At 50.7% G+C, this 13848-nt stretch overlaps 4 protein-coding genes across 4 annotated transcripts; 2 read left to right on the top strand and 2 right to left on the bottom strand.

Moving 5' to 3' along the window:
- Nucleotides 1-804: 804 nt before the first annotated feature.
- N7519_001892 (calcium-transporting ATPase) lies at nucleotides 805-4168 on the top strand (the record flags this gene model as incomplete). The annotated part of the gene is given in 7 exon segments (XM_057288670.1): nucleotides 805-1010; nucleotides 1074-1231; nucleotides 1311-2804; nucleotides 2818-3483; nucleotides 3495-3626; nucleotides 3683-4005; nucleotides 4063-4168. 7 exon segments carry the CDS (start codon nucleotides 893-895, stop codon nucleotides 4166-4168), a joined length of 2997 nt encoding a protein of 998 aa, XP_057149872.1. The 5' UTR covers nucleotides 805-892.
- A 967-nt stretch (nucleotides 4169-5135) lies between these two features.
- N7519_001891 (putative l-fucose permease) lies at nucleotides 5136-6901 on the top strand (the record flags this gene model as incomplete). Its single annotated transcript, XM_057288669.1, has 6 exons — nucleotides 5136-5236; nucleotides 5369-5424; nucleotides 5507-5710; nucleotides 5777-6121; nucleotides 6180-6616; nucleotides 6707-6901. The coding sequence occupies 6 exons, from the start codon at nucleotides 5136-5138 to the stop codon at nucleotides 6899-6901; spliced, it is 1338 nt and encodes a 445-aa protein (XP_057149871.1).
- Nucleotides 6902-9331: 2430 nt separating this feature from the next.
- N7519_001890 (uncharacterized protein) lies at nucleotides 9332-10085 on the bottom strand (the record flags this gene model as incomplete). Its single annotated transcript, XM_057288668.1, has 2 exons — nucleotides 9332-9696; nucleotides 9728-10085. Coding segments are annotated over 2 exons (723 nt in total), but the record flags the coding sequence as incomplete, so codon positions are not given.
- Nucleotides 10086-10670: 585 nt separating this feature from the next.
- Nucleotides 10671-13570, bottom strand: N7519_001889 (non-specific serine/threonine protein kinase; the record flags this gene model as incomplete). The annotated part of the gene is made up of 5 exons (XM_057288667.1): nucleotides 10671-12943; nucleotides 13005-13152; nucleotides 13209-13326; nucleotides 13390-13418; nucleotides 13520-13570. 5 exons carry the CDS (start codon nucleotides 13568-13570, stop codon nucleotides 10671-10673), a joined length of 2619 nt encoding a protein of 872 aa, XP_057149869.1.
- Between the last annotated feature and the right edge of the window lie 278 nt (nucleotides 13571-13848).

Genomic DNA, 13848 nt, shown 5'->3' with positions numbered 1-13848 from the left:
TATAGGCAAGGGTACGTTAGCGTGCTTATGGAAATGCCACGCTTTATGCAACTAGCAGGGACTGTGCTTTGGCCTTGAAGATCTCGGCTCCGGAAAGAAAGCAATTCTTAACCGATCAAATATCTTGGCCTAGAGATAAGCGAGTACAGGTCAAGAGCTGTGTCATGGCACAAGCCTACCGACATCGCACTAGTACAGAGGAGTCGATTCGGTCGGTTTAGAAGATTGAAAACCGACTTTGTTGGAAGCTGCCAAGAGAAGAGGTTACCCACCAAGTCTATCTGATAGGCAAAAAACGATGTAGCCTAGAGACGCCCCATCAGTCAACCAAGTTGGAAATTGGCATGACGTTGGAGCCCTACGAGAGGCTCATGCCCCAATTCACTCAACGTTGGAAAGAAGAGAGGATGGTATAATAAGAGACTGACTATACCAAAGGTATTAGGTAGAATCTTGATAGAATCAAGCATATTTAGTACTTTCATACTCAATAAAAGACCAAATAGAAGAGGAAAAAGAGAAATCAAAGCGGAGAATTGCCGGTGACCCGCCCTCAGCCCTGTAGACCCCGGGGGCTCTGGAAGCCCCACCGGGCCAGGGCCGGTGCTTACTCAGCCCCTGGAATCAAATGGATGAGAACACGTTGACTTCCCCCCCACTGGAGGTTCGGTCGATCTTCATTTCTTGCTTTCGATCTTTTTTTTCTATTTTATATCGCCTGGTCCCTCGCTTTGGACTGCTTCCTTTTTTCCGACTCTGTTGTTACACCGGGCATGTCTCTATCTTAAAACACGCCCCCATTCCTCTGTTCCTTGTTTACCCCAACTATTCTTCCTCACCTCTACGGCTATCGCAATTGATCCTGCCTATTGCCGTTGAGGGTGTCGCGATCATGGAGAACGCTTTTCTCCGTACTCCAGCGGAGTCGCTGGAGCACTTCAAGGTATCGGAGCAGACCGGTCTGTCGCAGAACGCGGTCTTAAAATCCAGACAACAATATGGACCGAACGGTTAGTACCCACTCCGCTGCAGAATGATGACATTGTCAGAACTGACATCTGCCGTTTGCTTAGCTCTTGCCGAAGAACCCCCGACTCCCATGTGGGAGCTGATTCTGGAACAATTCAAGGACCAATTGGTTCTTATCCTCCTTGGCTCGGCCGCCGTGTCATTTGTGCTAGCTCTCTTTGAAGAGAGCGACGATTGGACCGCATTCGTGGACCCCGCTGTTGTAAGTGCCTGGATATTCTACATTCCATCCGGATACCTATGTGTTCTATCTTGCTGACCAACCCATGTTCTGTTCACAGATCCTTACTATCCTCATCCTCAATGCCGTGGTCGGAGTGACCCAAGAAAGTAGCGCAGAAAAGGCCATTTCGGCTCTCCAGGAATATTCGGCCAACGAGGCCAAGGTCGTCCGTGATGGAATGACGCGAAAGATCAAGGCCGAGGAGTTGGTTCCCGGAGACGTCATCCAAATTGCTGTCGGCGACCGTGTCCCCGCCGACTGCCGACTTCTCGCAATCCATAGCAACAGCTTCCGCGTCGACCAGGCTATTCTGACTGGCGAGAGCGAAAGTGTTGCAAAGGAGACCCGCGCTATTAAGGATGAGCAGGCCGTCAAGCAGGACCAGCTCAACATGCTTTTCTCTGGTACCACCGTGGTCAACGGCCACGCTACCGCTCTGGTCGTGTTGACCGGTGGCTCGACTGCCATCGGAGATATCCACGAGAGCATCACTTCCCAGATCTCCGAGCCGACGCCCTTGAAGAAGAAGCTGAACGACTTCGGTGACATGCTAGCCAAGGTCATTACCATCATCTGTGTCCTGGTTTGGGTTATCAACTATGAGAACTTCAATGACCCCGCGTTCGGTGGCTGGACCAAGGGTGCTATCTACTATCTGAAGATTGCTGTCTCTCTTGGTGTGGCGGCTATCCCGGAGGGTCTGGCAGTGGTCATTACCACCTGTCTGGCTCTGGGTACCCGCAAAATGGCCCAAAAGAACGCAGTTGTCCGGTCTCTTCCTTCCGTCGAAACCCTGGGCAGCTGCAGCGTGATTTGCTCTGACAAGACCGGAACCTTGACCACTAACCAGATGAGTGTTGAGAAGATTGTTTACCTGACCAGCTCTGGCACTGGCTTCGAGGAGATCGACGTCGAAGGCACTACTTTCACTCCCGAGGGAAAGCTCACCCAGAATGGCAAGGTCGTCGAGAACTTGGCCGTTTCTTCATCGACCGTCGCACAATTGACCGAGGTCACTGCCCTTTGCAACGCGGCTTCTCTTTCCCATGACGCCAAGAGCGGAGTCTTCTCCAGCATCGGTGAGCCCACCGAGGGGGCTCTGCGTACTCTGGTTGAGAAGATCGGATCCACCGATATCGCCTTGAACCAGAAGCTTTACCGCCTTCCTGCATCCGAAAGATTGCATGCCGCCAGCGCTCACTACGAGTCCCGTCTTCCCCTCAAGGCCACTTATGAGTTCTCCCGTGACCGCAAGAGTATGTCTGTTCTCGTTGGTGAGGGCAAGGAACAAAAGCTACTGGTCAAGGGTGCTCCCGAAAGCATCCTCGACCGCTGCTCGCACGTTATTCAAGGCGCCAATGGATCTCGCGTCCCTGTGACCAAGGACCACTTGAAGCTTCTCTCCGAGGAAGTTGTTGAGTATGGTAACCGTGGTCTCCGTGTCATGGCTATGGCAAGTGTTGACGATATCTCTGGAAACCCCCTCCTGAAGAACGCCGCCACCACCGAGGACTACACCAAGCTGGAACAGAACATGACTCTCATTGGTCTTGTCGCAATGTTAGACCCCCCCTCGTCCTGAAGTTGCCAATTCTATCAAGAAGTGCCACGCCGCCGGAATCCGTGTTATTGTCATCACCGGTGATAATCGCAATACTGCCGAGTCTATCTGTCGCTCAATTGGTGTGTTTGGCGCCGATGAGGATCTCACCGGCAAGAGCTACATAGGTCGTGAATTCGATAGTCTCAGTGAAAGTGAACAGCTGAAGGCCGTTCAGACCGCTTCCCTTTTCTCGCGCACTGAGCCTAGCCACAAGTCCAAGCTTGTCGATCTCCTCCAGTCTTTGGGCCACGTAGTCGCTATGACCGGTGATGGTGTCAATGACGCTCCCGCTCTCAAGAAGGCTGATATTGGCGTGGCAATGGGCACCGGAACCGACGTGGCAAAGATGGCCTCTGATATGGTCTTGGCTGATGACAACTTTGCTACCATCACTGTCGCCGTCGAGGAAGGTCGTTCCATCTACAGCAACACTCAACAGTTCATCCGTTACCTGATTTCTTCCAACATTGGAGAAGTCGTCTCTATCTTCCTGACTGCTGCCCTTGGCATGCCCGAGGCTCTGATTCCAGTTCAGCTGTTGTGGGTTAACCTTGTCACCGATGGTCTGCCTGCCACTGCTCTGTCCTTCAATCCTCCTGACCACGATGTGATGAACCGCCCTCCCGCCGTCGCGACGAGGCGCTTGTCGGCGGCTGGTTGTTGTTCCGGTACATGGTTATCGGCATCTACGTCGGTGCTGCTACCGTCTTCGGTTACGTCTGGTGGTTTATGTACAACCCCGATGGACCTGGCATTTCTTTCTGGCAATTGGTACGTCTATGATATTCCCGCATATTAATTATGTGTTGCTAACATACCCAATTCAGTCCCACTACCACAAGTGCAGCGCCCAGTTCCCCGAGATTGGCTGCGAAATGTTCAGCAACGACATGAGCAAGTCTGCCTCCACCGTGTCTCTTTCCATCCTCGTGGTGATCGAGATGCTCAACGCCATGAACGCGCTGTCCTCCAGCGAGTCCCTCCTGACTTTCTTCCTGGGCAACAACCCCATGCTTATCTATGCCATCACTCTGTCCATGCTCCTTCACTTTGCCATCCTCTACATTCCTTTCCTCCAGAGCCTGTTCTCGATTCTGCCTATGGACTGGAATGAATGGCAGGCAGTGTTGGTGATCAGTGCGCCTGTGGTGTAAGTGCCTGTTCCTGCTTAATTCTGATAGAATATCCTACTAATCCACACCCCCAGATTGATCGACGAGCTCCTGAAGTTGGCTGAGCGTCGTCTCTACAACACGAAAGCCGTCAGCCCGGTCGCCCAGAACGGCACCGCCGGTAAGCCCAAGCGGGCATAAAGGATGGGGCTATATTGGCGAAAGCCTAAATATGGCCCAACCTTCCCAGATATCTGCCCTCGCGGGAACTAACCGGTGTGTAATAGAGATAGATCGTGCCTGATTTGGCTGGATATTTGTCACGCTTTGAATACGAGATTGCGTGGACTAGTTATGACATGCTATCATGGATGCCCATAGATCACCCTGAATGAAAGGTTACAACCTGTGATTGTTGCACTTGTGGGACAGTATGACGATGTGTACTTGCGTCCTTGTAGAAAACCCGCTTTATTCGCTAAGTCGATCTTGCCTGTTTCCTTACATCCTCTAGCTTGGAGGGTCGTGAGCTCTTCCTAACCTTGGAAAACTACGGATGATATGGTTCAGTTGTAATTGGTGCCCTGGTAGTAGCCACGGCTCTTGTTTACGGCTATTAAAGTAGATAACGCCACACATTAGCGTGTACCCCCTTCCCGTAACCAAAATAGGCGCGATGACGCGGGATAGTCCCTAGGATGCCCATCTTACTGTTTAGGGTAGTATGGTCTCCAATATACTTCGGAGTAGCATTCCACCAAGACACGGGAGAGAATAACCCGTAATACGACCGGAATGGCATCCCGCGTAGCCCAAAGATGAATAGCGTTGAAACAATCCATGCAACGCTGACGCCACCCCAGGGATTAAAGCGGGGATTTCGATCAGACCACAGCGAATTCGATCAAAGTTACCCTTCGATCCTCGGTGCAACTCCGAGTTGGCAGTTTTGATTGGACGTGATTGGACGTGGTTGGGTTCCGTTCCCCAGGGATCGTCTGGGGGGCTTTCCCCAGACTGGGGAAAAGTGTGGAGTTTTGCGGAGAAATAAAAGAGAAATTACTCTAAAGAGTGTCACCTTTTGTTTTTCTTTAAATACCCCCTTTTGGTCCTATCCCTTCGGCTCTTTTTATTTCCTTTTCTATATAGTCTTTTCTATATCTTAAGAATGGGCGTCAAGGAATTCCTCAAAAGCCGTTCGGGCTTGCGTGTTGATAATCGCGCGACTACTTCGGCCGCTACTCTGACTCTACGACAGAGTCTGTGGCCGTTAACACTAGTAACGACATTGTTCTTTTTATGGGTAAGTTGCTGTATCTTGTCCAGAGAGAATCCTCCTACTAAGACTTCAATTAGGGTTTTGCGTATGGTTTACTGGACACCCTCAACTCCCATTTCCAGAAAACCCTACACATCGACCGAGGCCGTTCAGCTGGTCTTCAAGCAGCCTACTTCGGGTATGAAATCTCTCCATAGCGCACAAATATTGAGAGAAAAAAAAGTCCCCGCTCTAACAAAACCCAGCGCATACCCCCCTAGCCTCCCTGGGCTACGCAAACTGGATCCTCCGCAACTTCGGCTACAAGACCGTCTTTATCTTCGGTCTGTGCCTGTACGGCATTGGAGCCCTATGCATGTGGCCAGCAGGACTAAACCAATCCTTCGGCGGCTTCTGTGGTGCCACATTCGTCATTGGATCCGGACTGGGTTCTCTCGAGACAGCAGCTAACCCCTACCTAACCGGTAAGACAACCACACACTCCACACCAAATCACGCGTAGATACTAAACCCTCCTTGCATCTATCTAGTCTGCGGTCCGCCCCGCTACTCCGAAATCAGAATCAACTTCGCCCAGGCCTTCAACGCCATCGGCACAGTCGTCGGCCCAGTGCTAGGCTCGTATGTTTTCTTCACCGAGACAGAAGACGACGTAGCCGCCCTACAGCGCGTGCAGTGGGTCTACCTCGCCATCGGCGTATTTGTCTTCTTACTCGCGGGCGTCTTCTTCCTCTCCAATATCCCCGAAGTCACAGACGAGGATATGGCCTTCCAGGTCGCGCAGACGCACGTCGATGAACAGGATAAGCCGTTCTGGAAACAGTACAAGCTTTTCCATGCCACGCTGGCGCAGTTCACGTATACAGGGGCGCAGGGTGTGTTTTATATCCCCGCTTCATTTTATCCTTCGTTCTGGCAAGCTAACTCTTTCAGTCGCTATCGCCGGCTACTTCATCAACTACGTCAAGGATACCTGGCCCGGTACGCCGGATGCCACATCGGCGAAGTATCTCGCTGGCGCGCAGGGTGCGTTTGCAGTCGGTCGATTCCTCGGTTCGGGGATTATGAAGTTCGTGCGTGCGCGCTGGGTCTTCCTGGTGTATTTGTCTTGTACGGTGGCTTTCCTCGCTGCGTCGGTGACGCAGACGAAGCAGGTTGGTGTTGCTATGCTATTTATGACGCTGTTCTTTGAGTCTGTTTGTTTCCCGACGATTATGGCGCTGGGTATTCGTGGCCTTGGACGCCATTATAAGCGTGGCTCTGGGTTTATTGTTGGTGGTGTTTGTGGAGGCGCTGTTGTGCCGCCTATTCTCGGTCATGTTGCTGATATGCGTGATAATACGGGGTTCGCGTTTATTGTTCCGACCATGGTATGTTCTACTTGGATCGACTTCCTTTTCCTTTCTTTTTTTCCCTATCTGTTTTCATTCCGTTGGGTCCGTGGCTAATGCTAGTTGCAGTTTATGGTCGTCGCTTGGACTTACGCTATTGCTGTGAACTTCGTTCCGGCGTATACGAACACCGTGGATAAGATTGGTGAGAGTGAGGTTGGTCTTGAGAGTCAGAGTACTAAGGATGAGGAGGCTGTTATGGGGTCTCATGGTTTTGATGAGAGTGTAGGCGAGAAGCACGAAGCCGTTCATGTGGAGCGGTAGATAGTTATCATTTACTCTGCTTTCAATATCTCTTTTGGGGTAATGGCTAATGGTTAATGGCTAATGGGTGTTGGGATTTTGGTTTGGTTTTTTGCTTGGGCTTATTGTCTTTATAGAAACTATTTTACTTTTTGCACCATCACTGTCATTGCTGAGGATGATAGTACTGGCATTATTTGAGAATGCCAGCTCATGTATGGGCATTAAACCATGAAAACTATGTAGATGAACATATACATGCATGTATCGGCGTATACAACGGGCTGAAACTGCCTGAACAAGGAAGATCAGATCATTCATCTTAAATAGTAGCTTAGTTATATACAAGTATTATGACTAGAATCTTCTCTATTGATATAAAAACATGCAGATCTGTATTGTTGACTTCTGGGTAGCGAGAGTAGGCATGAGATGTCGACTTATTAGAGTATAGAAAGTGTGTATATTGCCACCCCCTAAGACCCCTCTTCGGGGCCTCACCCCTCTTCGGGGCCTCACCCCTAGCGACATTACCCCGAGCGCCGCCTAGGAAGGTAAGCTGGCTAACTAGTAAGGCTTTTATATAGCGCTAGTATTTGCGACGCCCGGTATATAGCTCGGAGTTACGACTATAATAAACTAATTCTCGAGGCTGTAGGACGGCGAGATATCTTAAGAAAGCGTTTTTGCCAAGGAGTTGTTCCTATTCAGCTTATATAACTAGTAAAAAGGAGGTAGTTACATTTCCCTATCTGATCGAGAAAACCGTAAGTGACCTTCTTTTTCCCCCCAGCTCTATCCCTCCTTCATTCTCCCCCCACCTAAAGAAAAGTAAACCCCTTCAATCATTAAAAATCCTTGTCTGATGTAGAGGGGTAGTAACACCTGGTGACCCCCAAAAGAACGGTGTTCTACGCTTCCCCTCCCTTCAACTCCTGCCTTTGGCTTTGCAAACGCAGTTCTCGTTCACGCGCGCGCATCCGTTTACTTCGCTTCCGACTTCGATGCTGCTGGTTCCTCGGGTTTAGGGCAACTTCGTTGGCACCGAAGAGTTTCCGGAGCCAATTTAGCATCGTGTCGTCTTCAGAATTGATGTTTTAAAATTCCAACGTATAGAGTGAAGTAGTGGTGATGAATTGTTCTGAAAGTATAGGATTAGTCCATTGTTTGAATCATAGAGCTTTGTTTTGTTGTCCTTATGCCAAAATGTTAGTGTGGAGACTTACCGTGGTTAGGGTGGTCGTGGGAGTTGTCAAGACGGGATAGTAAACACTATTTCCAACCAGAGCGGGCTTAGACATCCCTTTAATAAAAATTGATTGATTGATTATTGTCGAATACTAAGGTGGATTATATGTATAGTTGAGACATGGTATTTTACGCAGAAACTCATATGACCTAGGGTACGAATACCATACAAAAGTCCACGGGTCCACGTCCACGGGTGCGTATTACAGCTAGTCATCATGGCCGTATCTAACTACCTAGGTAGTTAACTACCTACATATGTACCTAGGTAGGTAGGTACAGATTGTTGAAATTGCGGGTTTTGCCATTTTTTTCAGTTAGAGAGAGTTAGGTCAATACCACTATGGTTACATAGTGTGGATAGATGTTCTTAACGAAAGACGTCTCTTGTACGAAACGGCCGAAATACTCGGCCCCATTAGCTGTACTCAGTATCTAGTCTGTTATTGCAGAGGGCTTGCCTTTATGCCATTCTATCTATCCTTCCAGCGTTTCCTGATAGGCGGGCAAAAGAAGAAGTGTACGGGGGAATTTGGCCTACCGCAGAAGAAGACCAACTAGGAAGTCCGTGTCTTGAAACCTCTTGTGGTATTTTGTGACAGTCACTGTGATCGGGGTCCACGGGTGGTCGGTCCGTGCGGCTATGGTCGGCCGAGTACGGAGTGGGGAGGCCTATGTTTCCCTAGCGTCGCTGCTCTTTTTACGTTATCAGGCTGGATATCTTTAGGTAGGTTCTGCTGCGTGCTTCCCTAATGTACACCGCGTGCGTTGCTGCGCGGATCTGCTGCTTCGCTTCGCCCTTCAGGTACGATAGAAAAAGGAGGATGTGGGAGCCTTCAGTGACTGCCCCTTCCCCTTTAATATATTAGCTGACTAGAAGTCAGTCAGCTCAGTGACGGCGTGTGCTGGCATGACTCGCGGAACCATATTTTGTTCACCTTTAGGGCCCGCCAAATCAGGTACCACACTGTCAGCGTCTGATTCGGAGTACCTACTCGGAAATTCCTCATACTATACCTTCCTGGTGCGCACAGAATTATACACTGTTCATGGTTTTAATAGGATTCTTTCTTCTTCGTTTCTTTTATCAATACCGCGCAATGATAGCAGATGGCGGTTAAATGATGCCTTGTTTACCTATCCTGTTCATCAGTCATATATAGTACTACTTACTACTTAATACTACCACTAGTATCCCTGGACCTACGTCAGAACTGCAAGAAGTTTGGGGTACTGCCATTTGGGAGTGATACAGAAAAAGAACCCCAAAACCCAAACATACCCCACGACCGCTTTGATCGTATTCGACCAAACCAACCAATTAACCCTATCATCATCCGCACGACGTCTCCTCTTTACGAGCGCCAGCCTCCGCGTCACAAGCAGCTCCACGGCGCCGGCCACGAAATTCGCTACGAAGAATAGCAGATCATCGTACGGATGACATGGCTCGCCAGCCTGCCAATCGGCAACCACATGGCACAGCCCCGAAAGCAAGAACGTCCAGAATGCGATAAAGATCTTCTCGCTTCGAGATTCGGGGATCATGCCAACGAGACGGCGGGTAACTTGTTTTCCGGAAGAAGCGCAGCATGAGACTGTGAGGCGGTGCCAGAACTTCGTCTAGAACCGGCGGATGCTGTATGCTTGGAGAGGGCTGCCGAAAAGGGGTTGCCATTCGTTGGGGGTGTCGAGGCGGAGGATCACGCTGAAGAGGATGGAGAGAAGGGCCTTTGCAGAGGTCGAGCATGAGGTAAGCGATCCAGATCCAGTAGATGGAGAGGAAGAAGCGGATTTGGATCTCGCGGAGGGTGATCGGGGTGTGGTCGTTAAGGGGGGGGTAGGAGGCGGCGAAGGAAGACTTGACGGGACGGCGCGAAGTCTTGCGCAGTGAAGTTAAAATAAAAGGGGACCAGGGGGCTGATGATGAAGAGTTGAGGAGCCCAGCATAGAGTGACCTTGCCGAGTTGGTAGAACGTGAATTTTACTCGACTGGGGGGGCGAATTGAAGCCCTTGTATCGCGGTGGGATTCCGCGGCTCATGCAGTCTGATCATGCCATTGCTGTCTTCAGTATACATATCATTATCATACATGTTCGGGGATATCGAAGTTGGCAGTGGTCTATGTAATTTCATTATGCAAGTATTGTGTTGCTGATAAATCCAGCGAGATAATATGAGACAGAGTTCTATATGAAACAGGGAAATGCTAAGTAAAAGACATTAAAATCAAGCGAGTGTCGAATCATCATAAGGGTTCAAGGAAATGTAGGGTAGAGAGGGAGCTTCACAAAGGTAGGAAAATGTGAAGGAAAAGAGTGCAAGAGAGCGAGAGACATAGGTCCAATGATGGATCCAATTATGCTGAAAAAGAGACAGTCAAAGGAAACGAAAACGAAATACGCTGTGTAAGTGGGGGTATAAAAGCTCTATCATCTAACCAAACATAGGGATAAGGGATCGTGGGATGGACAAAGGAACACCCGAATCTAATGCACATGTGAGAAATTGCAAGGAAGCTGTCGGGTTGGTATATCGGTATTATTCGGCGATGCCGATTTTGTCTGAGGCATCAGTCGGCGAGCGCAAAGAGGAGGAGCGAGGAGGCCGAAGGGGACTGGTTTCAAGGGCTGGAATAGGAGCGAATGGCGTTCTGGGGCTTGAGGGAGACCCGTTCTCGTCTGCCGGGTGCTCATTGGGGGTTACTAAATCAGCAGGCGTACTAGGTTCGTCGAACTCATCGACTTCTTCAGTTTCTTCCTCAATGCCTTCGATGTCTTCCTCTTCCTCGATAATTTGGCTCTTGCGTGCAGCAGGCCGCCCTGTCGCGACATCGGGACCGCTGGTATTCACCGGCTGGCCGGGAATGGGGGAGTTGGCTAGCCCACCAGAACCCGGCAGGTTACTGGTATGAATCATAGGACCCTTGAAGAGAGATCTCTTCCGCCTTGCAAAGACCAGGCTTGAAGAGGGCGAGTAAAGCAATGGCGTTGGTACCGCCTCATTAAACGAGGACGACGTCGGATCTGAGTGGTCGCCAATCTCTCGAGGTGCTCCGCCTGGCCCTCTTACCAACCGAATATTGCTCGGGAAGCGGGATGAGGCACCCGGGGTGGTTGGCAGGACTTTGACAGATGAATGAGGCGATTTGGAGGCTCTGGCAGTGGGCGTCGAGATAGTATCAATACTATTGGAGGAAATCGAAGAGGCCTTGGAGTGAGCACGAGCGTGATGAATGCTGCGGATCGATGATACCGAGGAGGATGTGGACTTGCGTCCTCGTAGACCGGCCGATGAACGCCGATAGGACCCGCGTGGTGTGATAGGTGAGGGCGATAGGGAGTTCCGATGACTATTATGGCTGGTGTTCAATGACCGCGGCTGGCGAGGGTAAGAATGGCGGTTTTGGCGGTATGAGGCACTGCTAGGAGCGAGACTGCTAGCAGTGGAGATTCGTTTGACTTGGGTGGGTGTCACAACCTCCTCCCCTGCGACCCGACCTGCTGGGGACGACGACGCCGCGGGTTTCTTCCCGGTATCTTGACCCTTAGCTGGGCTCAACTTTTCGGAGAGGAACTTGCGAGAGTTCGTCGATTTGGCATGGGGAGACCGCGCTCTCTTCGCCGACTCTACAAACCAATGCTTGAGAGATGCTAGTTGGCTGAGTATCGGATACTGGTGACGACGACTAGTGCGACGCCGGAAGATGCCGTGATGCTGCGTCAACTCCGGCTGTGATGCGCTCACATGCAGCATGCTGGGTCGTGATCGCCGCCTGTCTTTTGGCGGTGGGACTGGACGGCGTAGTGTCGAGTTGTGGGACCGTATAGAATCTTTGTCGAGCGGCAATGGTGGCGTGGTGGCCTCAATTGGTAATACAGGAAGCGGTTCAGGGAGGGCAGGAAGATCTGGCACTGCCAACTGAGATGGTAAGCTTCGTCTATCCCGTCTCCCACGATCCCGCAACCCTGATCCTTCTTCCTCCACCTCCATCAAAGCCGATGATCGCTTCTCTAGACGACTGCTCGCGGCGCTCAGACGACGAAGGTTTTTTGCTTCGGCCTCCCGCTCACGGCGCTTGCGCTCTCTTTTTCTTTCCTTCCGTTGCTCTTTCTCAATCAGCAGGGCCCACCAGCCAGCCAGTGGGTCGCACCGCTGAGCCAAGACATTTTCAATGACCTCGTCAATATTGACCCCAGCGCTTTTCATCCGTTGCAACGTAGTCTTCTCCAGTGGCGTAGTAAACGGCGACGGTCTTGGGATCTTCAGGATTGCGAGTTGTTCAGGAGCATGCTCCGCAAGGAACGGATGAGCTAGGATCTCGTCTAGACTGGGTCGAATCAAAGGCCGTTTGGATAGCAGGAGATTGATCAAAGCCTTGGCATCGTCCGTGAACTTTTCGTTGAAGGTCGGCTCGTCTGACAATATCCGCTTTTTGGTGATTTGGTCGTCATCGTCGTCATATGGCAGCTCGCCTGCCAAGAGCGCATACAGAATGATTCCCAGGCTCCATACATCCACCTTTTCGCCCGCGTACTTCTCTCCTTTGAGCATCTCGGGTGCACTATAGCATATCGTCCCACAGAATGTCTGAAGATAGCTAGCCTTCCCTTCATATTCACGGGTAAACCCAAAGTCGCAGAGCTTGACGTTTTCCTGTTTATCCAGCAATATATTTTCCAGTTTCAAGTCGCGATGCACACATGATTTACTGTGGACGTAGGCGACCGCTCCCACCAATTGTGTAAATATCCGCTTAACTTTCTCTACCGGAAGTGGGCCGTGTCGAAGGAGGTAATTGTAGAGTTCATCGCCTAGCATAAAACCTTTGTCAATATGTTTCCCTAGGTGTCTTCTGCCATGCGTGTAACGTACCAGGACAATACTCCAGCACAAGCCAAACGAGGCTTTCAGTTACCACCACTTCGTATAGCCGCGCGATATGAGGATGGAGGAATTGGCGATGGTGGTGGATCTCGCGCACAAGATTGGTGTCCTCCTTGCTGGACGATTTGAGCACCACCTGCCGATTGATCAGTATTGCCTCCACAACTTTGTCCTTCACATGACATGACTTACCTTGGAGCCATTGGTGAGCTTGTGCGAGGCGAGATAGACCTTGCCGAAGGAGCCCTTCCCAATCAGCCTGCCCAATGTGTAATTACCTACGGTCCGAAGGTCCTTGGAGGAGAACTCCCTGCAGAAAAGTATAATGTTAGCGCAACTTGGCATCTAGCCCGGAACCAAGGAGATCGCTTACTCAAGGAGTTCATTGTAGGAGTTGGCAAGCTGTCGAGAATTCTGAGTTAGCCCTATTTCCACGGACTCTGCGCAAGCCTCGGACAAAGGAAACCGGCGGAGCTCCCTATGTCGCATCCCTGATGACGCACCTTCTCCTTCTGTTTCTGGCTTTGAACCCCCGCTCTTGTTCGGAGCGGCATATGTTATGATTGCCAAGTTTCGTCGAGAGAGTCTCTGCGCGTCAAGGGGTTGACTGGAAATGGTTGGTGTGCCGGGGGTGCCATTCAACGGGGACACGATATGCGCGGATAAACGGTATCCGGGAGTGAGAGGTCGAAAGCCGTTTCAGATAGGGGTAGCTTGGGGCCCGGAAAGATAACCGGAGAAAATAGAGTAACACCGCAAATGGTGAAAGGAGAAGGGAAATTGCATACAAAGGCCTTTGGAAGATTCCAAGACGTCAACGGGAACGTGGACC

This window comes from Penicillium mononematosum (genome assembly GCF_028829835.1).
Source record: "Penicillium mononematosum strain IBT 11891 chromosome Unknown utg000002l:1.0-8112719.0:1.0-8118358.0, whole genome shotgun sequence".
NCBI classification, from domain to species: Eukaryota; Fungi; Ascomycota; class Eurotiomycetes; order Eurotiales; family Aspergillaceae; genus Penicillium; species Penicillium mononematosum.
Note: the sequence above shows the minus strand (reverse complement) of the source record. Positions and strands in the feature narration are given on the sequence as shown.